Source organism: Mustela lutreola, chromosome 16 (genome assembly GCF_030435805.1).
Source record: "Mustela lutreola isolate mMusLut2 chromosome 16, mMusLut2.pri, whole genome shotgun sequence".
Taxonomy (NCBI): Eukaryota; Metazoa; Chordata; class Mammalia; order Carnivora; family Mustelidae; genus Mustela; species Mustela lutreola.
In genome coordinates, this window is record NC_081305.1 from 6,728,858 (window position 1) to 6,748,540 (window position 19,683).

A 19,683-nucleotide genomic window follows, 5' to 3' on the forward strand; every position below is an offset into this window, starting at 1 on the left:
TTGTTCCCCGTCAGGATGAGTCACTGCTGGCCAAAAGGCCTCCCTGCCCAGGCCTGGGGCTGGTTCATAATGAGTTATCTGCCAGCGTCCGCACCTTTCTTGTGGCCACCTGTGCGCACCGTAAACAGCTGGCTGGTGGGAGGGATGCTATGGGGTTGTGGGGTGGTTCTTTTCTTCACAAAACAAATGGAGCACAAAGCCAACTGAAATGGAAAGCACCCTGGCCTAGGAGGCAGGACACAGGAGTGAATCCCAGGGAAGCCACCAGGAGGCAGCAGGGGCTCAGTGGGGGAGCTGCTGGCATGGTGCTGGAGGCTCCTGTGAGCTGTGTGACTGTGTGACCTTGGGCCTGTCACCTGATCCCCCTGGGCCTTATCTATCCTCTTTTGTAATATGATGTGACAAACTTAAATGCCTAGGCTATCCCCAGATCTGACCTTCTAGGAGTCTGATGGGACCCTCTATTCCTTTATCGGCTTAATTCATGGGAGTTTCATTTAACAAGACTACTCACTGTGCCTTCTGACCTTAGGGGCTCACATCTGCCAATAGAGACTAGTAAGAAGCTCAGGAGGTTCTACAGGACTATGAGGGAGGGGACCAGCAGGGATCCCAGATGGAAGCCAGTTTTCCTGAACTGGCAGGTCAAGCCAAGTACCCTTGTCATTCTGCCCCATCTCCTGAGCCCTGTGCAACCACCCTCAGAGGACTGGTGTCCTGGGTATGGTTCCCAAGAGGGTCCTGGACAAACAAGGGTCAGAAGCCTCCTCCTCTCAGGAACATGAAATCACAATTGACTTGGGCTTTGCGCCAGGTTCCTGGCCTAAATGGGGGAAGGTTCAGAAGGCCCAGAGAATGGGGTGAGGGGTCGGCAAGGTCTGAAGGTCTGAAGAAGGACTGAGCTCCCATAATAGCACTAGGAATCTGGCTTTAGGGGCTGGAGGGAAGTGGGCAGTACAGCTTTGGCATACAAAGTCATGTTAGAAAAGTTAAAAAAAAAAATGGATGGAAGGAAGGATGTCTGATGGGCAGGTGGGCGGATGAATGGGCAGGCGGGCGGATGGATGGACAGATGGAGGGATGGATGGATGGGTGATGGAGAGCTGGATGGATGCTGGATGGACAGACAGACAGATGGGTGCATAAGTAAATGGTGCACGAATAATGGATAAATGAATGAACCAATGAACTGGAGCCTAAAGAAAAGCAGGTTAGAATAGAGAAGGAATTAGTTCTTTCAAAAGGAAGCCTGGCAGCATCTCTTTTCCCCTGAAGAAGAAAGGTGTGTTCATGGTCATCTGAATCACCCATGAGGGAAAGTGTCAGACTGAGTCTTGTGTCATCAGTAAAAATCAGAACTCTTCGGAGGTAGCCACCCGTGGCATCTGTCCTTCAGGATATGCCCAGCATGACCTACCTGGTACAGCGGCAGGGATCCTAAAGACCACATATCTTGTCTTCCCCTTGTCCATGATGGATGTGCCCATGTTCAGAACATTTCCGGCTGCATCATAATGGGGATGTGCTGTTGCCAGATTTACAGTCACGTATTTGCGATAGTCAACCTGCAAAATGAGAGCCACCTGGTTTTAAAAATGGGGGAAGGGTGAAACATATGAAAAGCACCTGCTTCTAGGTTCAGAGAGATGATGGCGACTTTTGCCTATCTCCTGATGGAAAAATAAGGCAGACTTCACCTTAAAAGAGGATGTTTACCAGTGTGACCTGATATAGCCTCATGGGCAGCCTCCTACAGCACAGAGAGCATAGAGGGGGCAGGGGAGTCTGGGAGCTGCGGGTGTTTTCTGTAGCGTTTGTTGCAACCCTGCCCCCTGGCCTGCTGGGTGTCCTCAGCATGGTGACAGAATGCCTCACCACAGAACAATGACCTGCACAGTGGGGCAGCCTTCAAGCTAATCTTAACTGCTGCTTTGTGTCTTTCTGGTTACCTCATTTAAATTCTCCCCCTTTTGCATGCCACAGAGGCATAAATCTCCAGGCCTCTCTTGTAGATTATTCTGAGAACAGAGAGTTACAAAAACACTCCAGTCAAAGCCCACAACAGGGCACAGCCACAGAATAATGCCGGGCTGGGGGACCAACTGCTCTCCCCACCTCCCCCAGAATAGCATGACCTCCAGCCAAAAGTCAGGCAAGGCTTCATTCTCTGCTACTATTTCCTCTCTGTGGCTTTGTGGAAAGCATACATCAGTTGGACCTATGCCGCCTAGCTTAAAAGGTGCTGGACATAATTTCACAGCTAAGAAAAGCATTCCCTTTAACAGATCGTTAAAATGTACTGAGAAGACACCGAGGCTTTGATTAGCCAGCTAGAGAAAAAATGCATGGGTCTATTGATTTTCACGAAAATGTTGACTTGATTCTGCCCAGGAAAGGTATCTGCTTGGACGTTTATTTTTGTCTGCTTGCTCTCTGCCTAAGGCCTCCCTCTTCAGGTCAATACAAGGTAGGGCTGCTCCAGTCCGGGCAATCCAGTACATTCATTCAAACTCCTATTAAGATCCCACTCAGTGCCAAGACGGTGGACACTGTTATGAGTTGAATTGTGTCTTCCAAAAAGATATGTTGAAGCCCTAACTCCTGGTACATATATTTGGAAGCAGGGCCTTTGTAGATGTAATCAAGTCAAAATGAGGTCATTCTAGATGGAGGTGGCCCTAATCCAATGATTTATATCTCTAGAAGAGACTGGAGTGATGCATCTCTAAGCCAAGGAACACTGAGGATTCCTGGCAGTCACCTGAGACTGGAAGAAGCCAGCCAGCATCTTCCCCTGGAGCCTTCAGAGACAGCATGGCTCTGAGAACACCCCAATTTCAGATTTGCAGCCTCCAGAATCATGAAAGAATAAATCTCTGTTGTTCTAACCTGCCTAGTGTGTGGCACTTTGGTTTAGTAGCCCTCAGAACAAACACAGACACAGAGATGAAACGACATGGCCCCCACCCCAAGGGAGCTTAGAATCTAGTGCTAAGTGCTGTGCTGGGGAAGCTCAGGATCCAATGGCAGTAAAGGAGAGGCTGCCCCATGAATTCCTGCAGGCCACCTGGCCCAACCCAGGGGTTCCCTCCCAAGAACTAGGAACTGATGCGGTTATAGTAGATCCACTGGTACCTTCTCCAGGGTCTCCAGAGTCTGTGGGTTGATTTTCCTGATGTAATTGGTCTCTGTGGTCGCATAGAAGTCTTCTCCACACTTCATGATGTTAATCAGGCAGTTGTCTGTGAAATCGGGGATGGTATGGGACAAGTAGGAGAAAGCTCTGTGGAGGAAAGCGGATCAAGAGGAAATCAATGTTCTGCTCAAGATGGCTTTAGTTTTAGTCTTCCTATCACTTAAAATGATCTACTTCAATTAAGGGGGAAAAAAGTTCCAAGTCCTAAAGGATCACTTGTGGAATCTGGAGGACTTGGAGATTAGGCTGCCTAAAGATACCACCATACTGAACTAGCTAAGAAGTGAGTCATCTGGGACAAGATGGCCGCCAACTGAACCCTCTTGAGCTCTCAAAAATCCAAAGGTCTCCCACACCAGAGACACCAAGAGCTAATAGGCTGTTCTGAAGTATTTTAAGGAGTTCCACAGAAATCGTATGTACCCTTCCATAATGCTCCCCTAAGGCTAGCAAAACAGCTAATCCTTGCTTTTGGAAGGAATAAGAGTCCACAGTGGACACTCTGAATTTGTCCAGGAAATTAGTTTAGGGTTTTTTTTTTTTTTTTTTTTTTTTTTTTTTAAAGAAAAGCAAACAAATGGTGAGAGGAAAAACTCATCATTACTTTGATCAGAAGATCCTAGATCCATGTGTTGGTTAGTGCTCCCCCTGCTGGCGAATAGTGAAGCAGCAAAGCCGCCCTACAGGTGGTGGTTTTGCGGTTTCCGCCTGCCCCTCCCTGCCTGGCTCCTCCCCCGCCTGCAAATGTCAGGATCTTGGCACTGGATGCCCTAGCACTGGATCCTGAACTGGAAAGATGACGTCAGTCCAGAAAAGCAGGAGCAATCTTCCATCTCCAGACCAGTCTACTGCTAGCACATTTCCTAACTCGTCGATATCCGAAGAGTATCAGGAAGGAGATTCTGACAGCGGGTCTGATTCCCCCGCCAACTGTTTAATTGTCAAGCTTGTAATACATTCATAGTCATCCTAGCCCAGATGATCTGAAACGTATTCAACTAAAAAACTTTCCTTAACTTTTTCTCTCATTTGCCAGTTTCCCACCTCACAGATCCTCCCACTTTCTCTACGCACATACAAGCAAAAATAAATCCAGATTTCTTCCTGCCTTTTTACACAAAACATAGCTTATCATATGCTCTTTCTGCACCTTATTCCGCCCTGTGTCCCCCACTCAACAAGGTACCAGGGGAATCTCTCCATTCAGCACATAGGGAGCAACCTCATTACCCATCCTGCCTTTTTTTTGCTCCTGCCTGGTATTTTCTTGTACAGTTTCACTCTTATTTATTTAACTATCCTTCTGTTGATGAACATTTGGGTTGTTTTCAGTTCCTCATTATAACAAATGATGCAGCTGTGGATAACATTGTACATCTGCCATTCCAGACACAAGCAAGCCTATCTCCAGACTGAAGAGAAGGTGCATTTATAATTTTGGGGGATCATTCCAAATTGCTCTCCTATCAGCCATATGGAAAAATACCTAATAATGTATCAGATGCCATTTGCTTCTCTTGCTATCAGTGATCAAGAACTGCATGGCATAGAAAGGCAAAGCCTGCGCCAGGTAAATGTTTTCATGCACCCTACAGAAAGGGTTGTCAGATGAGTGGATCCTGGTTGTTTTTACCACTGAGGATATCAAAAAACATGACCAGATTCAAAATGGACAGTTACTTGGAAAATATATTTTTGCAGGGGTCCGGATAGGCCATCGTTCCAAACTCTGACACAACAATCCTGTTGGCCTCGATGTTGGCTTTGTAGGTGTCACTTCTTAGGTATTTGCTCCTGTAACAGACTTCACCTGAAAGAGAAGACACAGAATCAGCCCAGGCTGACAGCTTTACGGAGTTTTAAGGTCGATTTAAGGCATTGTAGGGGTATTACAGAAGGAAAGGTGAATTCACTAGGACAATCCCCTTTAGTGTATACCGGATACAAAGAGCATTTGCGGTGAGCTCTCACACACATTTCCTCACTGGAGACAATAAATAATATGGCAAGGTAAGTATCCTGATGAGCTCCATTTTACACAGCAGGGGACTGAGGCTCAGGCATGTTCAGTTGCCTTGCCAAGAGGTGCTGACCTGGCCCATTGATCATCTCTTCCATCATGGGTCTCTTCTACCATGGATCATCTCTTCCCTCCAGGGAAGGTCCAGATTTGGAGGACGGGTCCAAAGGCCTCATATTTGGGCTGGGTTTCTCCAGGACCTAGTTCTGCCCTGGAAAACTTCCACTGGTCATTTCAATTCCTGGAGTGACATTTGATACCTACTACAACCAGAGGATGACCTAGCACCCAATTCCCTGTACAGTAGAGGATCAGTATCTGTGTGGATGTCTAATTCATGCAGACAACGAAGAGAATCTAACTCACTGCATAAAAGTTGGACCTCTTGACCAGTTCATCAAGACCAACCTGAAAATGTTTGGAGGGTTCTAGTCCAGTATTAGGTTCCTGTGGTTATTGTAACAAATTGCCACAAACTTAGTGGCTTAAAAATACACCAATTTGTTATCTTAGCGTTCTGGAAGATATGGCCTGAATGGATCTCACAGGGCTAAAGAGCAAGGTGTCAGCAGAGAATCCGTTTCTGATTTTTCTAACTTCTAGAAGTTGCCTCCATTGCTTGGTTTGTGGTCACATCACTCTGACCTCTGATTCTATTGTCATGTCTTTTCTGACCCCCTCTTCCCTTGTGATGATCCCTGTGATTCCACTGAGCTCCCCTGGATAATCTCCCCACCTCAAGGTCCTTAACTTAACCACATCTGCAAAGACTCTTCTACTTTGCAGAGTAACATAATATATTCATGGGCTCCTTCTGGAAGAGAGAGGAGATTAGAGCTAGGGGAGAAGAGAGGAGAGAGCTAAGGACGCCCATCTGGAAGCGGATGGGTCAGGAAAGGCTTCCCGGAGAAGGTGGCACTTGAAATAAACCTTGGAAAATGAGTAAAACTATTTGCCTACCATAGATTGGGGAGTTGGCAAGTAGGAGAGAGTAGTGCATTTCCATTCACTCTTCCTTGAAAGTGTGGAAGCAAAGGCCTGGAGGTGGGAGAGGCACCCCACCTCCTACAAGAGTTGAGTGAGATGGCCTTCGGCATGAGGCAAGGGCTTGGGAGCAGTAGGAATGGGATGGGGTTAAGGGGCAGGGGCCTTCTTGGCATATCTGAGGACTTCAAACCATTTGGTGGACAATTTGAAACCTCTAGGTTTTTAAATTTTTATTTAATTTTGCTGTTAATTAGCAAGTGACATGTTGATTCTTCCCCACTCTAGAATACATTGGTTGCTGTAATATAATATATGCTTCCAATGCTGGGACAACTATAATATGCAAAAAAGTAGTGTCCAGGTCATATTGACATTTCATTCCCATAAAACAAGCTGATAAGAGAAATATCCATCATGTATCTGCTGCCATGACGATGGGCTTAGGAGAGAACACCTTCCCAAGAAATTCTTGTCTGGTGACTTTTTATATTTAAGAAAGGAAACAGAGCTAAGAGCTAATATTTTATTGTGCACATGTGTGCTAAGTACTGTGTGGACACTTTATGTGTATTTTTTCTGGTTAAATTCTAAAATATTAGAAATGTTATCAAATACACCAACCAGAAATATGTTCTTTAGGGGGAAAAATAATCAACCTAATGTAATTTGCTAGTGAAAAGCAAAATAAGACAAAATTTAAACAACAGTTGAAGGTTTCAAATTTCTTACCAAATGAAGTATAAGGGGCTTACACAACTTACGGCCCTGCAACCCATCTCCAGTGAGTAAAATCGAGGCAAAGACAGGTTAAGTACCTTGCTTTAAGCCACACAGCTAGGGAGGGGAAAGCTGGGTTTAAAGCTGACACAGCCACCGCCGTCAGTTTGATCATTCCATCTGATCCTGGTTATTAAAAACGCACCTATGGAAATGTGCTACCATTACTGTGTGGCTTGCTGAAGCTTCACAAACAGAACCGACCCATATGAACTACATCCTCATTTACAGACAGAACATGAGAGCCCCCTGGAGGCCCCTCATAGCTTGTCCAGTCTCCGTCCTGGAGAGCTGCTATCTTGACCTCTAATAGCCTTAAGTAGTTTTGCCCTTGGAACTGCATTTTCATTTCCAGACCCAAAGGACACAAGCATCCGTTTCATTGGTAAGGACTCTAGTCTGTGCACCTAGATGGAAATAATAGCAATAACGGCGATGCTAGTCTTCATAAAATTGGAAGAGACCATGAAAGACCTCCTAGTTCTTTCTCTAGACTTTGGGAGGTAAACTGTGTGCCCAGGGGCAGATAGCCACCTATCCTCTTCTCAAAAGTCTTTTTGAGGGTGACTGCTGTGAAAATAACTATCACTGAGCTATTTCAGGAGTGGGAGCTCTGTTCTGGGGCTGCAAGAAGAAACCGGGAGGAATGGCTTTGGTTATCCCGGCCCTGGGTTCATGTATTCACCCAGTATCTACTGATCACTTCAGTGGGCCAGAAAGTGGAGGCAAGCAGGGCAGGCACATCTCTACCCCTGAGAGGGTTCAAGTCTCCAGGTGGTTATGAATTCTGCTCTATCATCTACCAACCATGCACTAGACCTTGTGTCCGAGTCAAGACTTGGTCCTCTCTGCCATGAGGTAAGGATATGATATGTTCCTTATGGAGTTGCTGTGATGCTTAAGGCCCGTAAAGAAATCAGCACATAATAGGTGCTCAATAAAAGCTATATACGCTATTGAGATGCACTGGGTAGAGTGGGTGGGCTTCGGTTCTGGGGTAAGTCCTAATCCAAGCCATGTGACTCTGTGTGAATCTCTTTACCTCACTGAACCTCAGTTTTCTCAGCTAGATATTAGGGATCCCATAGCCCTCTCCAGTATAGGATTGGCAGTTTTAAATGAGATGGGAAGATACAAGGAGTTTGGCCCATGGGCACATAGCATGTTTGAATTGTCCAACAAAATCTTGGAGGCAGGAAGATGCAGCTGAGGGTTGGTGAGGCCACACACATTGGTCTTTGGTCACAGGCTACACAGACCTTCCTTCACGGCCACCCTGATCTCCCCCTGAGCCAGCCTGTCCTTCTCTGGTCACTCTTTCTGTGGGTCGCCACCTACAAGACACTGGAAAACATGGTTTGCTAAAAATGCTAAATTATGTTCACTTGAAGTGTAAACACCCATCCCAGGCTGGCTGTCAGCAGGTGGCCCATTTCCTATAAACAACCAGTCCCAGAGCACGCATGGAGGGCTCAGGGGCCACAGGAAAACGTGTCTCTGGAATTGCTCAAGGCTGACACTCAGCTCTGAGGCTGAGATTAAAGAAGGCCACCACACATTCCCCAGAACCCTGCTCCCTGCTGAGCCCCAATTAGCTGCATTCCTTCTAAAGGGACATGAGTAAACAGATGTGCTCCTGCCTGGAATCTTCTAGAACTGGGTCAAAGTTTGATATTGGGAGATTTTATATATGTATCTACATCTATCTCCATTTTAAGCAAACTTCTAAAAGGCTAGTTTAGAGCTATAATAATTGAAAAAGCCAGCTTCAGAAAAGGCTAAGTTCTGGAGAGCTCTTTTTGTCTCTAAACTTTGGTGATGCTGGCTCTTAAAATTTACATGTCCGAATCCTTGTGGGACAACTACCTTGCCTCTAAATAAAAAATTATTGACCATACTGCTGAAGGAGCCTTAGGTTCATTCAACTCTCTGCCTGCTTTATAAGAACTTTTAGTTTTGAAGTAATTTTAGGGGCATCTGGGTGGCTCATTTGGTTACATGTCAGACTCTTTCTCTATCCCAGCTCAGGTCTTGATCTCAGGGTGGGGAGTTCAAGCTCTGCACTGGGTTCCACGCTGGGCATAAAGCCTACTTAAAACAAAACAAAACAAAAACAAAAACAAAACCCCACCCAAACTGAATTGACTTTAGACTTATGAGAAAGAGCACTCCTGTATACCCTTTGTCAGTCCATCTTCTCCTCCACTCTGTTCCTTTAGTTAAGTCTTTATTGGGTTTTTAAAGCATTTACTTTCCTGGTTTCTGCTGAAGGCCACAAACCATTTTTTTTTTTTATCTTTCTGCTTTCTTATTCCAGTGTTTTCTTACCAGTTTGGCACTGATTCCGGTTCTCTGTGCTGCACTGTCACCTAGTGCAGAGAAAGCTGAGCCCCACCTCCACGGCACACTGATGAACTCGGTCTTAGGTGGGACAGGGCAGCAAGGCTGGAGGTCCACTGTGGAGGTTTTCTGAAACCTGGATGTGCTGAGGGGCCATCTAGGAAATGTGTTAGAAAACACTGATGCTCTGACAGTGTCCTTTAGGATTATGATTCACTCAGCCCTGGGTGGGGTATCAGGATTTGCAACTTTAATCCTAGAGGATTCTGATTAAAGGTACACAAACCATCTTTTGAGAAATAATGGCTTTGTGTTATATGTAAATCAGAGAATCCTGCTCAGCCTTGCTTGTCCTCTTGAATCATGTATGGTAGCACTTAACATTTTTGTTTTTTGCTTCTACTATTGTGGAGTAGAATGGGGAGCCATTGAGAGGTTTGTTTGTTTGTTTTTGAAGATTTTATTTATGGGGCACCTGGGTAGTTCAGTGGGTAAAGCCTCTGCCTTCGGCTCAGGTCATGATCTCAGGGACCTGGGATCGAGCCCCGCCTCGGGCTCTCTGCTCAGCGGGGAGCCTGCTTCCCCTGCTCTCTGCCTACTTGTGATCTCTCTCTCTCAAATAAATAAATAATATAAGTATTATAATAATTAATATTATTAGTTACTAATTAATTAATTATTAATAATTAAAAGATTTATTTTTAAATTTTTAAAAAAGATTTTATTTATGTATTTGACCCAGAGAGAGAGGTCACAAGTAGGCAGAGAGGTAGACAGAGAGCAGGGGAAGCAGACTCCCCGCTGAGCAGAGAGCCCGAGGCGGGGCTCGATCCCAGGACCCTGACATCATGACCTGGGCTAAAAGTAGAGGCTTAACCCACTGAGCCACCCAGGCACCCCGCCACTTAGAGTTGTAAAGGAGACGAGAGATGAGACCAGGCTGTGCCACACTAATGTTGGCAATCTGACAACCTCGAGAGGATTGGTTTGGAGAGATGAGGAGAGAGGTAGCCAGCAGGAGGGGGAAGTGGAACAGAACTATGCAATGCTTCTCTCATAAGATTCTGGATGTAGAGAGCTTTGGGTTTATATCTGACCTCCACCACTTCTTAGCTGTGTGCCTTTGGGTAAGTTACTTGGCCTCCCTGGGCTATAAAATTGAGAGGTACCTTCCTTAGGAGCTGTAGTGAGGACTGAGTTGTGGTTGGGTATGAAACACTTGGGCCAGTGGCCAGCAAGCACTCCCTGTAGTGAGCGTTGAAGAGATCAACTGGGAACGTATAGCTTCCTTCTCCCCAAATACCCTTTACCTTGTTCGTGTCATTTGGGCTCCATAAATAGTTTCCTAGTGGTCTCCTAGGCCAGGCCCGGTTCCGGGTGATGAAGACACAACAATATGAACAGAACAAATATTCTCCTAGGCAGGAGAATGGCAAGCTGATCGTTGCAAAGTAGAGTGGGGCATGTACCTTTGACACAGGCTAGATTCAAGAGCAGAATGGGGAAAGTTGAGAAGACTCTCCATACTTCCCATTTTCCAGCCAGTTCCAGATTATGCATAGAATTGAGTCTTTCATGCTACTGTGTACATATTTTTAAAATTTTCTGTACATTATGTTTTGATTCTTAAAAAAACCTTCCTGCTTGGAGGAGAGACTGTCCTTCCCTGGACGAGTCAATTCTTAGAGGTAGCAAAGGGCCCAGCATATCTTTGAGATGAAAACTAACCAATTCAGAGCCAGATCTCCTCCCTCTGGCCCATGCACTCCCAGAGGCAATATTCCGCTGCCTTCATTACCCCAGGGCCAGGTGCCAGGCAACCAGAGACCACCCCCGTAGCCCAAAGCCTGCCAACATGAGCCATCCTGAGCTGTTTACTCTGCCCCGTCTTGTCTTTCCCTCAGAAACCCCAGGACAGGCCATAGCCTATGTGCTTCCCCTGCTCCTGTCTTCTGACTCTGGACCACCCTGGTGCTATCTGCTGTGTGCTGGTGTGACATGCTGTGCCTCCTAAGACCTGTGACTATAAGAGGCTTTGTTCCCAAGCCTCCCTCTGCCTCCTTTTGTGGTCACACCTGACCATCCCATAATAGAAGACAAAACAGCTACTTACCTTGGACAATGAATTTTTAGTTTGAAAATCTACTAGAAACTTTTAGAAAGTCTAAGCAGTGTGGGATAACGTTGGTCACATGCCTGTTTAGCTCACTCAAGGATTTTGGTGGATGGCAGCCATGCTTCTGGAAAGACAGCCATGGCTTGGTCATTCCCTGCTGGTTCTCTTGTCTCCAGAGTCTCTATGGAAGAATGTGGAAGCTGCCAATCAGTAAGCTGTGAGGCTCACTCAAGCCACCTGCCGTTTCTTAGGGGGATGAGTTTGGGTGAGAAGATGATCAGGGATGATTGCAAACTTGAACCCTAGACAACACAAGTCAGATCCCAGCCCTACCTCAGCGACCTCGCTTGGATAAGTCACTCAGCCTCTCTAAGTTTCCCATCTCTGCATCTGCAAAGAGAAGACAAGTGTGCCTCCCATGCAGCGCTAATCTGAGCCCCTGAAATGGACCACGAGGGATGTGACAGCCCAGCAAAGCAGGGCCTTATGGAAAAGAAGCCAGTGTACTTTTACCTTCCATGCACACTGTCCAGAACAGTGTTCATTTCCCTAGGAATCACTGGTTAACTTCTGTCTAGGAAAGGAGGGGACTGTTAAGGCTTTGGGCTGTCAGGAAATATGGAACCACCACTCTGTAGCTGAGTTTCAGTAGTATCTGTTAAGTTTTTGCAAACTCAGAGCTCATGGTTTTTACACATGGGGTCTCTATTCACGAAATTTTATAGCAAGACACTGGCCTAAAGTCTGCACTCAAAAAAATAATTGCTGACTGGCTTAGAAGAAATAATAATAAGCAAATATAATGCTAATGCTTATTGAGCATGTGTTCTGTGCCACGCATTATACCAAGCTCCTTGCATATATTAATGCCTTTAAATTCCATGGCAACTCTGATATCTCCATTTTACAGATGGGAGACAGACACAGAAAGGGTCAGTAACTTGCCCAAGGTCACACATCTGAGGTGCATGTTAGCTAAGATGAAGATGGGATTCAAACCCAGTGACAATGATGGGGATTTTCAATGTGTTTTGCACCTACTAGGTGCCAGGCCCTTGCTAGATACCCGGCCCTTCAAAGGATCGTGACAGCTCTGCAAAGGGGATCATCAAGCTCTTCTTACTGTGGAGGAAACAGAGGCCAAGGGAGGTGAAGTCACCGACTTGTTGGGCTGGAAGGCGGGGGGTTAAAGAAAAATGTCATCAGGCTGAAGCCCTGGACGCGAACTTCCCCAGCATGTGACCCTGAGCCTGCTAAAGCCCCACGTGACCCTCCCAGACCTCTTTAAGAACTCAGAGTGTGCTATTGTGACCTACACCAGCACCGTGGCCAACAGCAACGAGTTCACCGTTCACTTCGTGAGCCAGTCACCTGAACCCAGAATTCTGTCTTATTCAGTCATTTCAGTCTCCCCTCTGAGAGAACCACTGAACTGGTTGCTTGAGTGACAGGCTCTCCCTTGCTTGGTGAGCAATCTCTTCAGCTCTGTGCTCTTCCTGTTTTCATCTGAGGCATGTCTGACTCCAAAGCCAGTAATCTCCTCCTGTTCTCACCCACCTTCATGAGAAGGTGTATCATTTGGCAGGCTGGACTCTCTGAAAGAGCAGCTTGGCACCCTTTCCAGGGAGGTTTGTGTTTGTGGTTGGCTCAAGGATGGCCTCTGCAAGATGTCCATGTCCTAATCCCTGGAATCTGTGGAGCTGTTGACTTAAAGGGCAATGCAGACATGATTATATTAACGATTTTGAGAAGGGAGATGATCCTGGATTATCTGGGTGGGCCCAGTGCCATCACAAAGGTTCTTAGAAGAAGCAGACAGGAGGGTCCGAGAAGGAACTGAGATTATGGAAGCGAAGGAATTGGGGAGAATAAGGGAGAGAGAGCAGGTGTGCAAGAGGCTCTGCTGTTCTTTGCAGATGCAGCTGGGGCCACAAGCCAAGGAAGACAGGCAGCCTCAAGAAACTGGAAAAGGCAAGGAAACGGGCTATCTCCCTGAAGCCTCCAACACCTTGAGTTTAGTCCAGTTTTGACTTCGGAATTCCATAATTGTAAGAATAAATTAGGGCTATTTTGAGCTACTAAATGTGTGGTTGTCTTTACAGCAGCAATCACAAACCAAACCAGTACTCTTACCGTCTCTAATTGTGAAGCTGTGGAGCAAGGCCAGGCCGTCAAACCAATGGTTGTATCTGGTCTCCCCCACTGTGTGCATTCCAGGCCCATTGCGGAGCAGGGTGCCCTGCAGCCATGGGGGAATCCTGCCTGTTAAGAGAAAGAGTGGTTTCCAGTTTTCACATCTCAACCAAAAAGCTATGAGACGTGGCCATGGAAAGGAACTGAGGTCATGATCCCAACATGACTCGTAATACCCACTCATTCCTTCAGCACTCATTTCCAGAAAGGGTAGGATATGCCAGCACTGAGGATACCGAGAAGAACTGACGTCATCTCTGTCCTCAAGTTGCTTACCACCCACAGAGCAGATGGATGAACAGACTCCCCAACCACACCACAATAAAGGAAGGCAATGTGACAGGCTCAGCAAGGGGGCTGCGTGGAACAGCAGGTAGGGTTAGAGCAGGAGGGTGGGGAGGCTGAGTCTTGAGGGGGAGTAGTTATTGGCCTCGCAAAGGCATGAGGAAAGAACATTCTAGAACCGTGCTGTCCAATATGGTAGCCACGTGCCTCATGTGGCTACCGAGGACTTGTAACCTGGCCAGTCTGCACAGAGATGTACTGGAGACTTAAAATACACACTGAATTTCAAAGGCTGCTAAGTATGAAAAAATATATTAAATATCTCATCAGCAATTTTTAAAATATTGATTACATGTTGAACCTATAATATTTTGGGTATGTTGCCTTAAATGAAATATACTGTTAAAATTAACTTCATCTGTGTTTGTTTTTGTGTTTGTTTTGTTTTTACTTTTTTTTTTTAGTGTGGCTATTAGAATTTAAAACTATGCATGTGGCCTGCATTTTATCTCTGTGGAATAGCACTGCTCTAGAGGTAGCCTGCTGCAGTAGACACTGTCGATGCCCCACCCTTGTCCTCTTGGCACTGACCTCTCCCTGAAGGTTACTTTCTGCCACTACCTGCAGCTCTCTGCCTGAGGGCTTTGTTTTCATGGCAGGAGCTGCTCTGCCCACACACTAGGCAAGCTAGAACACCTTGGCTTTAATGTCCCTTTAAGTGGCTGTCACCCAATGATGGATGGGGAGTTGGACATCGCATGTGACCACTTCCTTGCCCCCAGTTGGGACAATATGAAGCATGTGATATACTATGCCCAGAGGGCTCAGGTCTGATGGCTCACTTTATTGGTTTTATTGGTTTCCCTCCCAGTGTTTCTTGGGATCATGTCCCAAATTAAACTACTTACATCTGAATTCTTATCGCTGGGGGAACACGAACGGAGAGATCAAAGACCAGCTCAAAGACCAGCAGATGTGCCAGTTGTTTAGCAAGACTGGTCTGTAATTTTCGAGTGAGGAAGCGTAAGTATTGAGGCTTGAGCTAAGCATGAAGCATGACAAAAGTCAATGAGACCACACCAAAGGTGTGGATTAGAAGGTTAGCAGAATGGCACAGCTTGGCCAGTTAAGATAGGGAATGAGAGGATCAGATTTTTGTGCATGTGCAATTTTTTCTTGAGAAAAAATTCACATAACAAAAAAAATTACACCATTTAAAAGTATGCAATTCAGGGTTTTTTAAATATATTCACAATGTTATGCAACCATCACCATCTAGTTCTAGAACATTCCATCACCCCGAAACAAAGTCTTGTCCTCCTGACAGCCACTAATCTACTTTCTAAAGATCTACCTCTTCTGGACAGCTCATATTAATGGAATATGCTCCGATTTGGGGTTTCAAAAGTTGTCTCTGTGGTGTAGAGCATGGCAGGAGGAGAAGCCAAGAGGAGGCAGGAAGACCGAGCGAGGATGGAGAGAAACAACAGAGAGCTGGAGGACGCGGAATGGGTAGGACTGGGAGCTTGAGTGAATATGAGGCAGAGGGTCCCACGTTTCTTGTCCTGGGCAACTAAGTGAATAGCGGGGCTCTTCACAGAGACCCAGATGCAGGAGAAGGTGCAGGTGAGGCAGAGCAGAGAGAGGGGAATCTGAACACAAAACCCCAGACAGAAGGATGTGCCAGGCACCAGTGGGGGGTGGGGAGCAGGTGCATTAAATCATATTGTCATTGACCCTATGTGGTAGGTACAGGCAGACTATTTTACACAAGAAGGAAGGAGGCAAGAAATGCTTAATTAACTGGCCAAGGAGGTCTCAGAGCCAACAAAGCACTGTCCAACATGAAGCCTGGACATGGCCTTCATGGGCAAATGTGGGACAATCTTTAGTTAACAAGCAGCCAATGGTTAGATTTGACCCTGGACTGGAGGCCTGGACTGAGGATTGGGAGCACGTCCTTCATGGGCCGCCTGGCCTTGGGCAAGTCACAGCCCCTCTCCAGCCCTCAGCTTTGCTCAAGGAGGAAGGCATGATTTATAGCAGTGGTTCTCACACTTGGAAGCAACCAGAGGGCTTGTAGAAACACACATTGCTGGGCTCCACCTCCAGCGTATCTGATTCCGTGGGTCTGGAGTGGGCCCAGGAATTTGTGATTGTAACAGACGCCCAGGCGATGGGGAGGCTACATACAGGTGTGGGGTGGAGGTGGGGAGAACAACTCATGTGGATCCAGGGGTCCACTCAGATCTGTAGGTTCCAGGATTCCGGCTTTCTAAAATTGCCAAGGATTTCCGTGCAGCCATTAAACATAAGGCTTATGGGCAGCATGTTTATGGTGTCCCAGAGCATAAAAGGGTAGGTATTGGAGGCTCTCTTTTCTAAAATAAAATATTAATTGTAAATAAACTTGTGTTTTTGAAAAAAAAACATTTGTCGTCTATACAATCTCTTTAAGTAAAAACTTAAAGTGCTCCAGTATTAGGAATGCTTGAGATGGAAATACAGCTGATTTTATTGCCCTGTGCTCCCATTAGCATATCCAAGTTTTTATATACGTGCATATACAAAACACACACACACAGAGAGATCATACGTTATCTTTGTAATCAGAGAAAAACACACATAAAAGCTATTCTTTCAAAAGCCTTCCAAGGCAATTCCTTGGTTGAAAAGTTCCCATGTGACTTCCTCACAGAGAAATGCTCACTTGGGAAAAGCCTCCAGATCCAGGTATCTGAGGATGAAAGCACCTGCGTGCCTGAGACAGCCACGCGCCCTTCTCAGGGGCAGCACAGAAGGGGAGAGAGCCGGAGGAGTAACAGATGAAGAAAATGAGACACAAAGCCCTCTAAAGGACTGTTCTGGTGGAGGGTCCCACTCTGGGTCTGTTTGACTTACGGCTCTGCGGGTACCCCAAGGCCCCGGTCACACCTGTGAGGACATCAAGGTATGCCCTACATATGCCCCAACCCCGCATGCACACGCAAAAGTGGAAGCCCATGTGCGCCTCTCATGCCATTGATAAGGTAACTTAGGGCGCACAGATTTGCACAAAGGCTCCACCCGCTTGGAACGGGCCATGCTCTGCAGAATCACTCCATTGTCTTCATGCGGTCGGAGCATCCTCAAGTAGTGAGGATGACTCTCCCTCTCCCTGGAAACGGTTTCTGTGTATTAGAAGCACACCTAGATTTTCACAGAGAATACATCTGGATTGTGGATCATTCCCTGCTATAGACTGCATTCCAGATTTTCCAAAAATAATTTACAGTAAATTTTACCTTTATAAACTGAAAAAAAAAGTGTATGTCTAAATATATGAGAGCCCGTGTCTGTACGAAATGCTTACCTGTCACTTTGGCCCTCACAGGTTCCAGCTGCTCCTTCTTATTTCTGCCAAATATTATATCCATGGCATGGGGCGCTGAGCAGGGGTGATACGGACAGTGCGCAGACACTCTGCTGTGTTCCAGGCAACCGATCTTCGATCTTTGGTTCCTTCTTTTCTTTCCTTTCTGCTCTCCAGCAGCTTCCTCCTACATCTCCTTCCCTCCTGTCGCCTGGAGAGCCTGGTATCTCTTCTCACACAGCGGGGGCTGTGGGAGGGGGGGCGGGGGGAGGCACGGGCTGCGCTTTGGCTGCTGTTATTTATCTGTGGTCAAAGGTCAATTCCCTAGCCAGGAGTCCTGTCTAATCTTTAACCCTCCTACGGTAACCCCAACTCCCTTTCCAGTTCCACATCTGGCTTAAGCAAGAAAAGCTATTCTTCCACTGGGTTTAAACTGGCAGGATAATTCGGTGGGTGCATTCTGCGCAGGTATGCAGCCTGAAATAATCCAGCCCAGGAGGTGGAGATGATTTATGATCAGAACAACAGGAGAAACTATCAGGGCCTGGGATTAGGGGGAGCCGAGAGCGTGTCAATCGTGAGAATTCCTTCTGCACGTGGTAGGAACTTCTTCGGCAGAGAGCGCTTTTTGTCTTGTTTTGAATAAAGGTCCCTGAGCCTCCCCCTCCTTAAAATATCATATTCAAGATATTATTGAAGTATACCTAGAGTAAAATGCACAGATCTTAACTGTACTTCTTGATGTACTAGAGAGATGTCTATGTACATGCAACAGTCAGCCCAATTCATATTAGAGTGTTCCCATTACCAGAGAGCTCTTTTGTGATTCTTTCTGGTCAATTTCCAAACCCCACCCTCCAGAGTAAACCCCGATCTGATTTCTTTCACTAAAGATGAGTTTTTTTTCTGTTCTTGAACTTCATATAAGTGAACTCATAATAAAACCTTTTACCAGTTAAAAAAAAGTCATATTCAAAGAGCAACTTATTATAGGTTTTTTAGGAAAAGTAAACATAAAATATTTACCCATTTAAACCATAAATATAGGGAACCAAAAACGCTTCTCGAAAACAATTAAAGAATTGTAAAAAACAAAAACAAAAACAAAAACAAGTGTCAGTTGGACTTCCTGGTCTAACAGGAGAGAGAAAGGACGCCGATCTGTGATTTCAGAGTCCCCTGTATTTGTGCCTCTCCGTGTGATGCCATTGCCTAAAATCCATATTCAAGTGGCTTTGAATGTTGGATAATGAGTTAATGGACTCCTCTCTACTCCTCTTGCTTAAAGAAAGCAGCAGCTGTTTCCTCTCCGGGTAGACGAAGACAGGGTGTGGTGCTGGTCTTTACAGCTCCTGTCAGGTCTGGGCTGAGACCGCGTTCCAGGATCTGGGAGCCCAGTCCGGACAGCCGCCTGGTCTGGCTGCCCGCCTACCCCTGGCTGTACACTCCGATCACCCAGCTGCACGTGCTCCTGGGTCCCGTGCTAAGCCTCACTTCACACACCCCGACGTGAGACCTTTCAAGGGGGTGCTCAGCTCTGGGTGGTCTTAACCACGTGTTGGGTGATTCTGCTTCTCGGCAGCTGCTGAGGAGCTCTGGTCCAGGGAAGATGCTGTGTGTTTGGGCTGATGCTAGATTCACATTCTTCCCTTTCCTATGTGTCTGCCTTATCCTCTCTGAGCCTCCATTTCCTTAACTGTAAAATGGGGGTGTAATGATATCGAAGTCCCAAAGTACTGTAAATCAAGGGTTTAGTAAAGGCACCTGGCCCCAAACAGCTACCGATCAACACCCTTTCCTCCCCATTCGCCCAGAAGGCCATTCCCTTGACCCACATTTTCCATTCAGTCCCGTAACTTGCCAGTTTATTCTTCTGTCTGGTCTAAACATGTGTATCCATGTCAGCGTTATTATTCCTAGATTGTGAAAGCTGTGTCCTTGCGGGGATTAAATGAGAATGTCTGGCATAAATGATGAGCTCAGGGGAAAAAAAATGCACCACCAGAGGCAGGAGCTCTGGTGTCGGGGGGGAAATAAAGAGCTCAAGGCTTAGAGCTCAGAAGACCTATTTGGATCTCCGAGCTTTTGTCACAACCCCTCTGAACTTCACTTTACTCTATGAAACAGGGTGGCAATACCTAGGCCACAGGGTTTGTGGAGAGGATGATATTGAAATTACAGAAGGGAAAAAACATGATCGTGTCTCCTTTCTTGTCTGTTTTGTATATCCAGCAAAGCAATGGCCCCCAGCCACATCGAGTGCCTTCTCTGAGTCAAGTGCTTTGCAAGGCAAGCACTCTACATGTGCTAGCTCGCTCGGACTTTATACAATCCTAGGAGATGGGTATTCTTAGCATCATTCTAGAGATGCAGAAAGTCAGGAAGGATAACCAACTTGCCTTAGGTCACACAGTCAA

At 46.3% G+C, this 19,683-nt stretch overlaps 2 protein-coding genes across 9 annotated transcripts in view; one reads left to right on the forward strand and one right to left on the reverse strand.

Annotated features, from left to right (window-relative positions):
• BCO1 (beta-carotene oxygenase 1) overlaps window positions 1–17,545 on the reverse strand; it is a 35,674-nt gene extending 18,129 nt beyond the window's left edge. The window contains exons 1-6 of one of the 6 annotated variants that reach the window (XM_059150878.1): window positions 13,570–13,702; window positions 12,478–12,558; window positions 11,434–11,617; window positions 4,877–5,006; window positions 3,136–3,283; window positions 1,418–1,565 (exon numbers count right to left, since the gene is read on the reverse strand). In XM_059150878.1, coding sequence (XP_059006861.1) covers window positions 1,418–1,565; window positions 3,136–3,283; window positions 4,877–4,914 — 334 coding nt within the window. In that variant the 5' untranslated portion in view covers window positions 4,915–5,006; window positions 11,434–11,617; window positions 12,478–12,558; window positions 13,570–13,702. Of the gene's footprint in view, window positions 1–1,417; window positions 1,566–3,135; window positions 3,284–4,876; window positions 5,007–7,018; window positions 7,151–10,630; window positions 10,912–11,433; window positions 11,618–12,477; window positions 12,559–13,569; window positions 13,703–17,266 lie in introns of those variants that run through there. The other 5 variants (XM_059150877.1, XM_059150876.1, XM_059150879.1 and 2 more) reach the window with 5 other exon arrangements.
• Window positions 1–19,683, forward strand: part of LOC131817481 (polycystin-1-like protein 2) — a 163,109-nt gene that overhangs the window by 38,972 nt on the left and 104,454 nt on the right. For 2 of the 3 annotated variants that reach the window (XR_009348525.1, XR_009348523.1), the window contains one exon: window positions 2,704–2,887. The exons of the other annotated variant lie outside the window; for it this stretch is intronic. The gene's annotated coding sequence lies outside the window, so the exon portion shown is untranslated. Of the gene's footprint in view, window positions 1–2,703; window positions 2,888–19,683 lie in introns of those variants that run through there. 3 annotated transcript variants of the gene reach the window in all.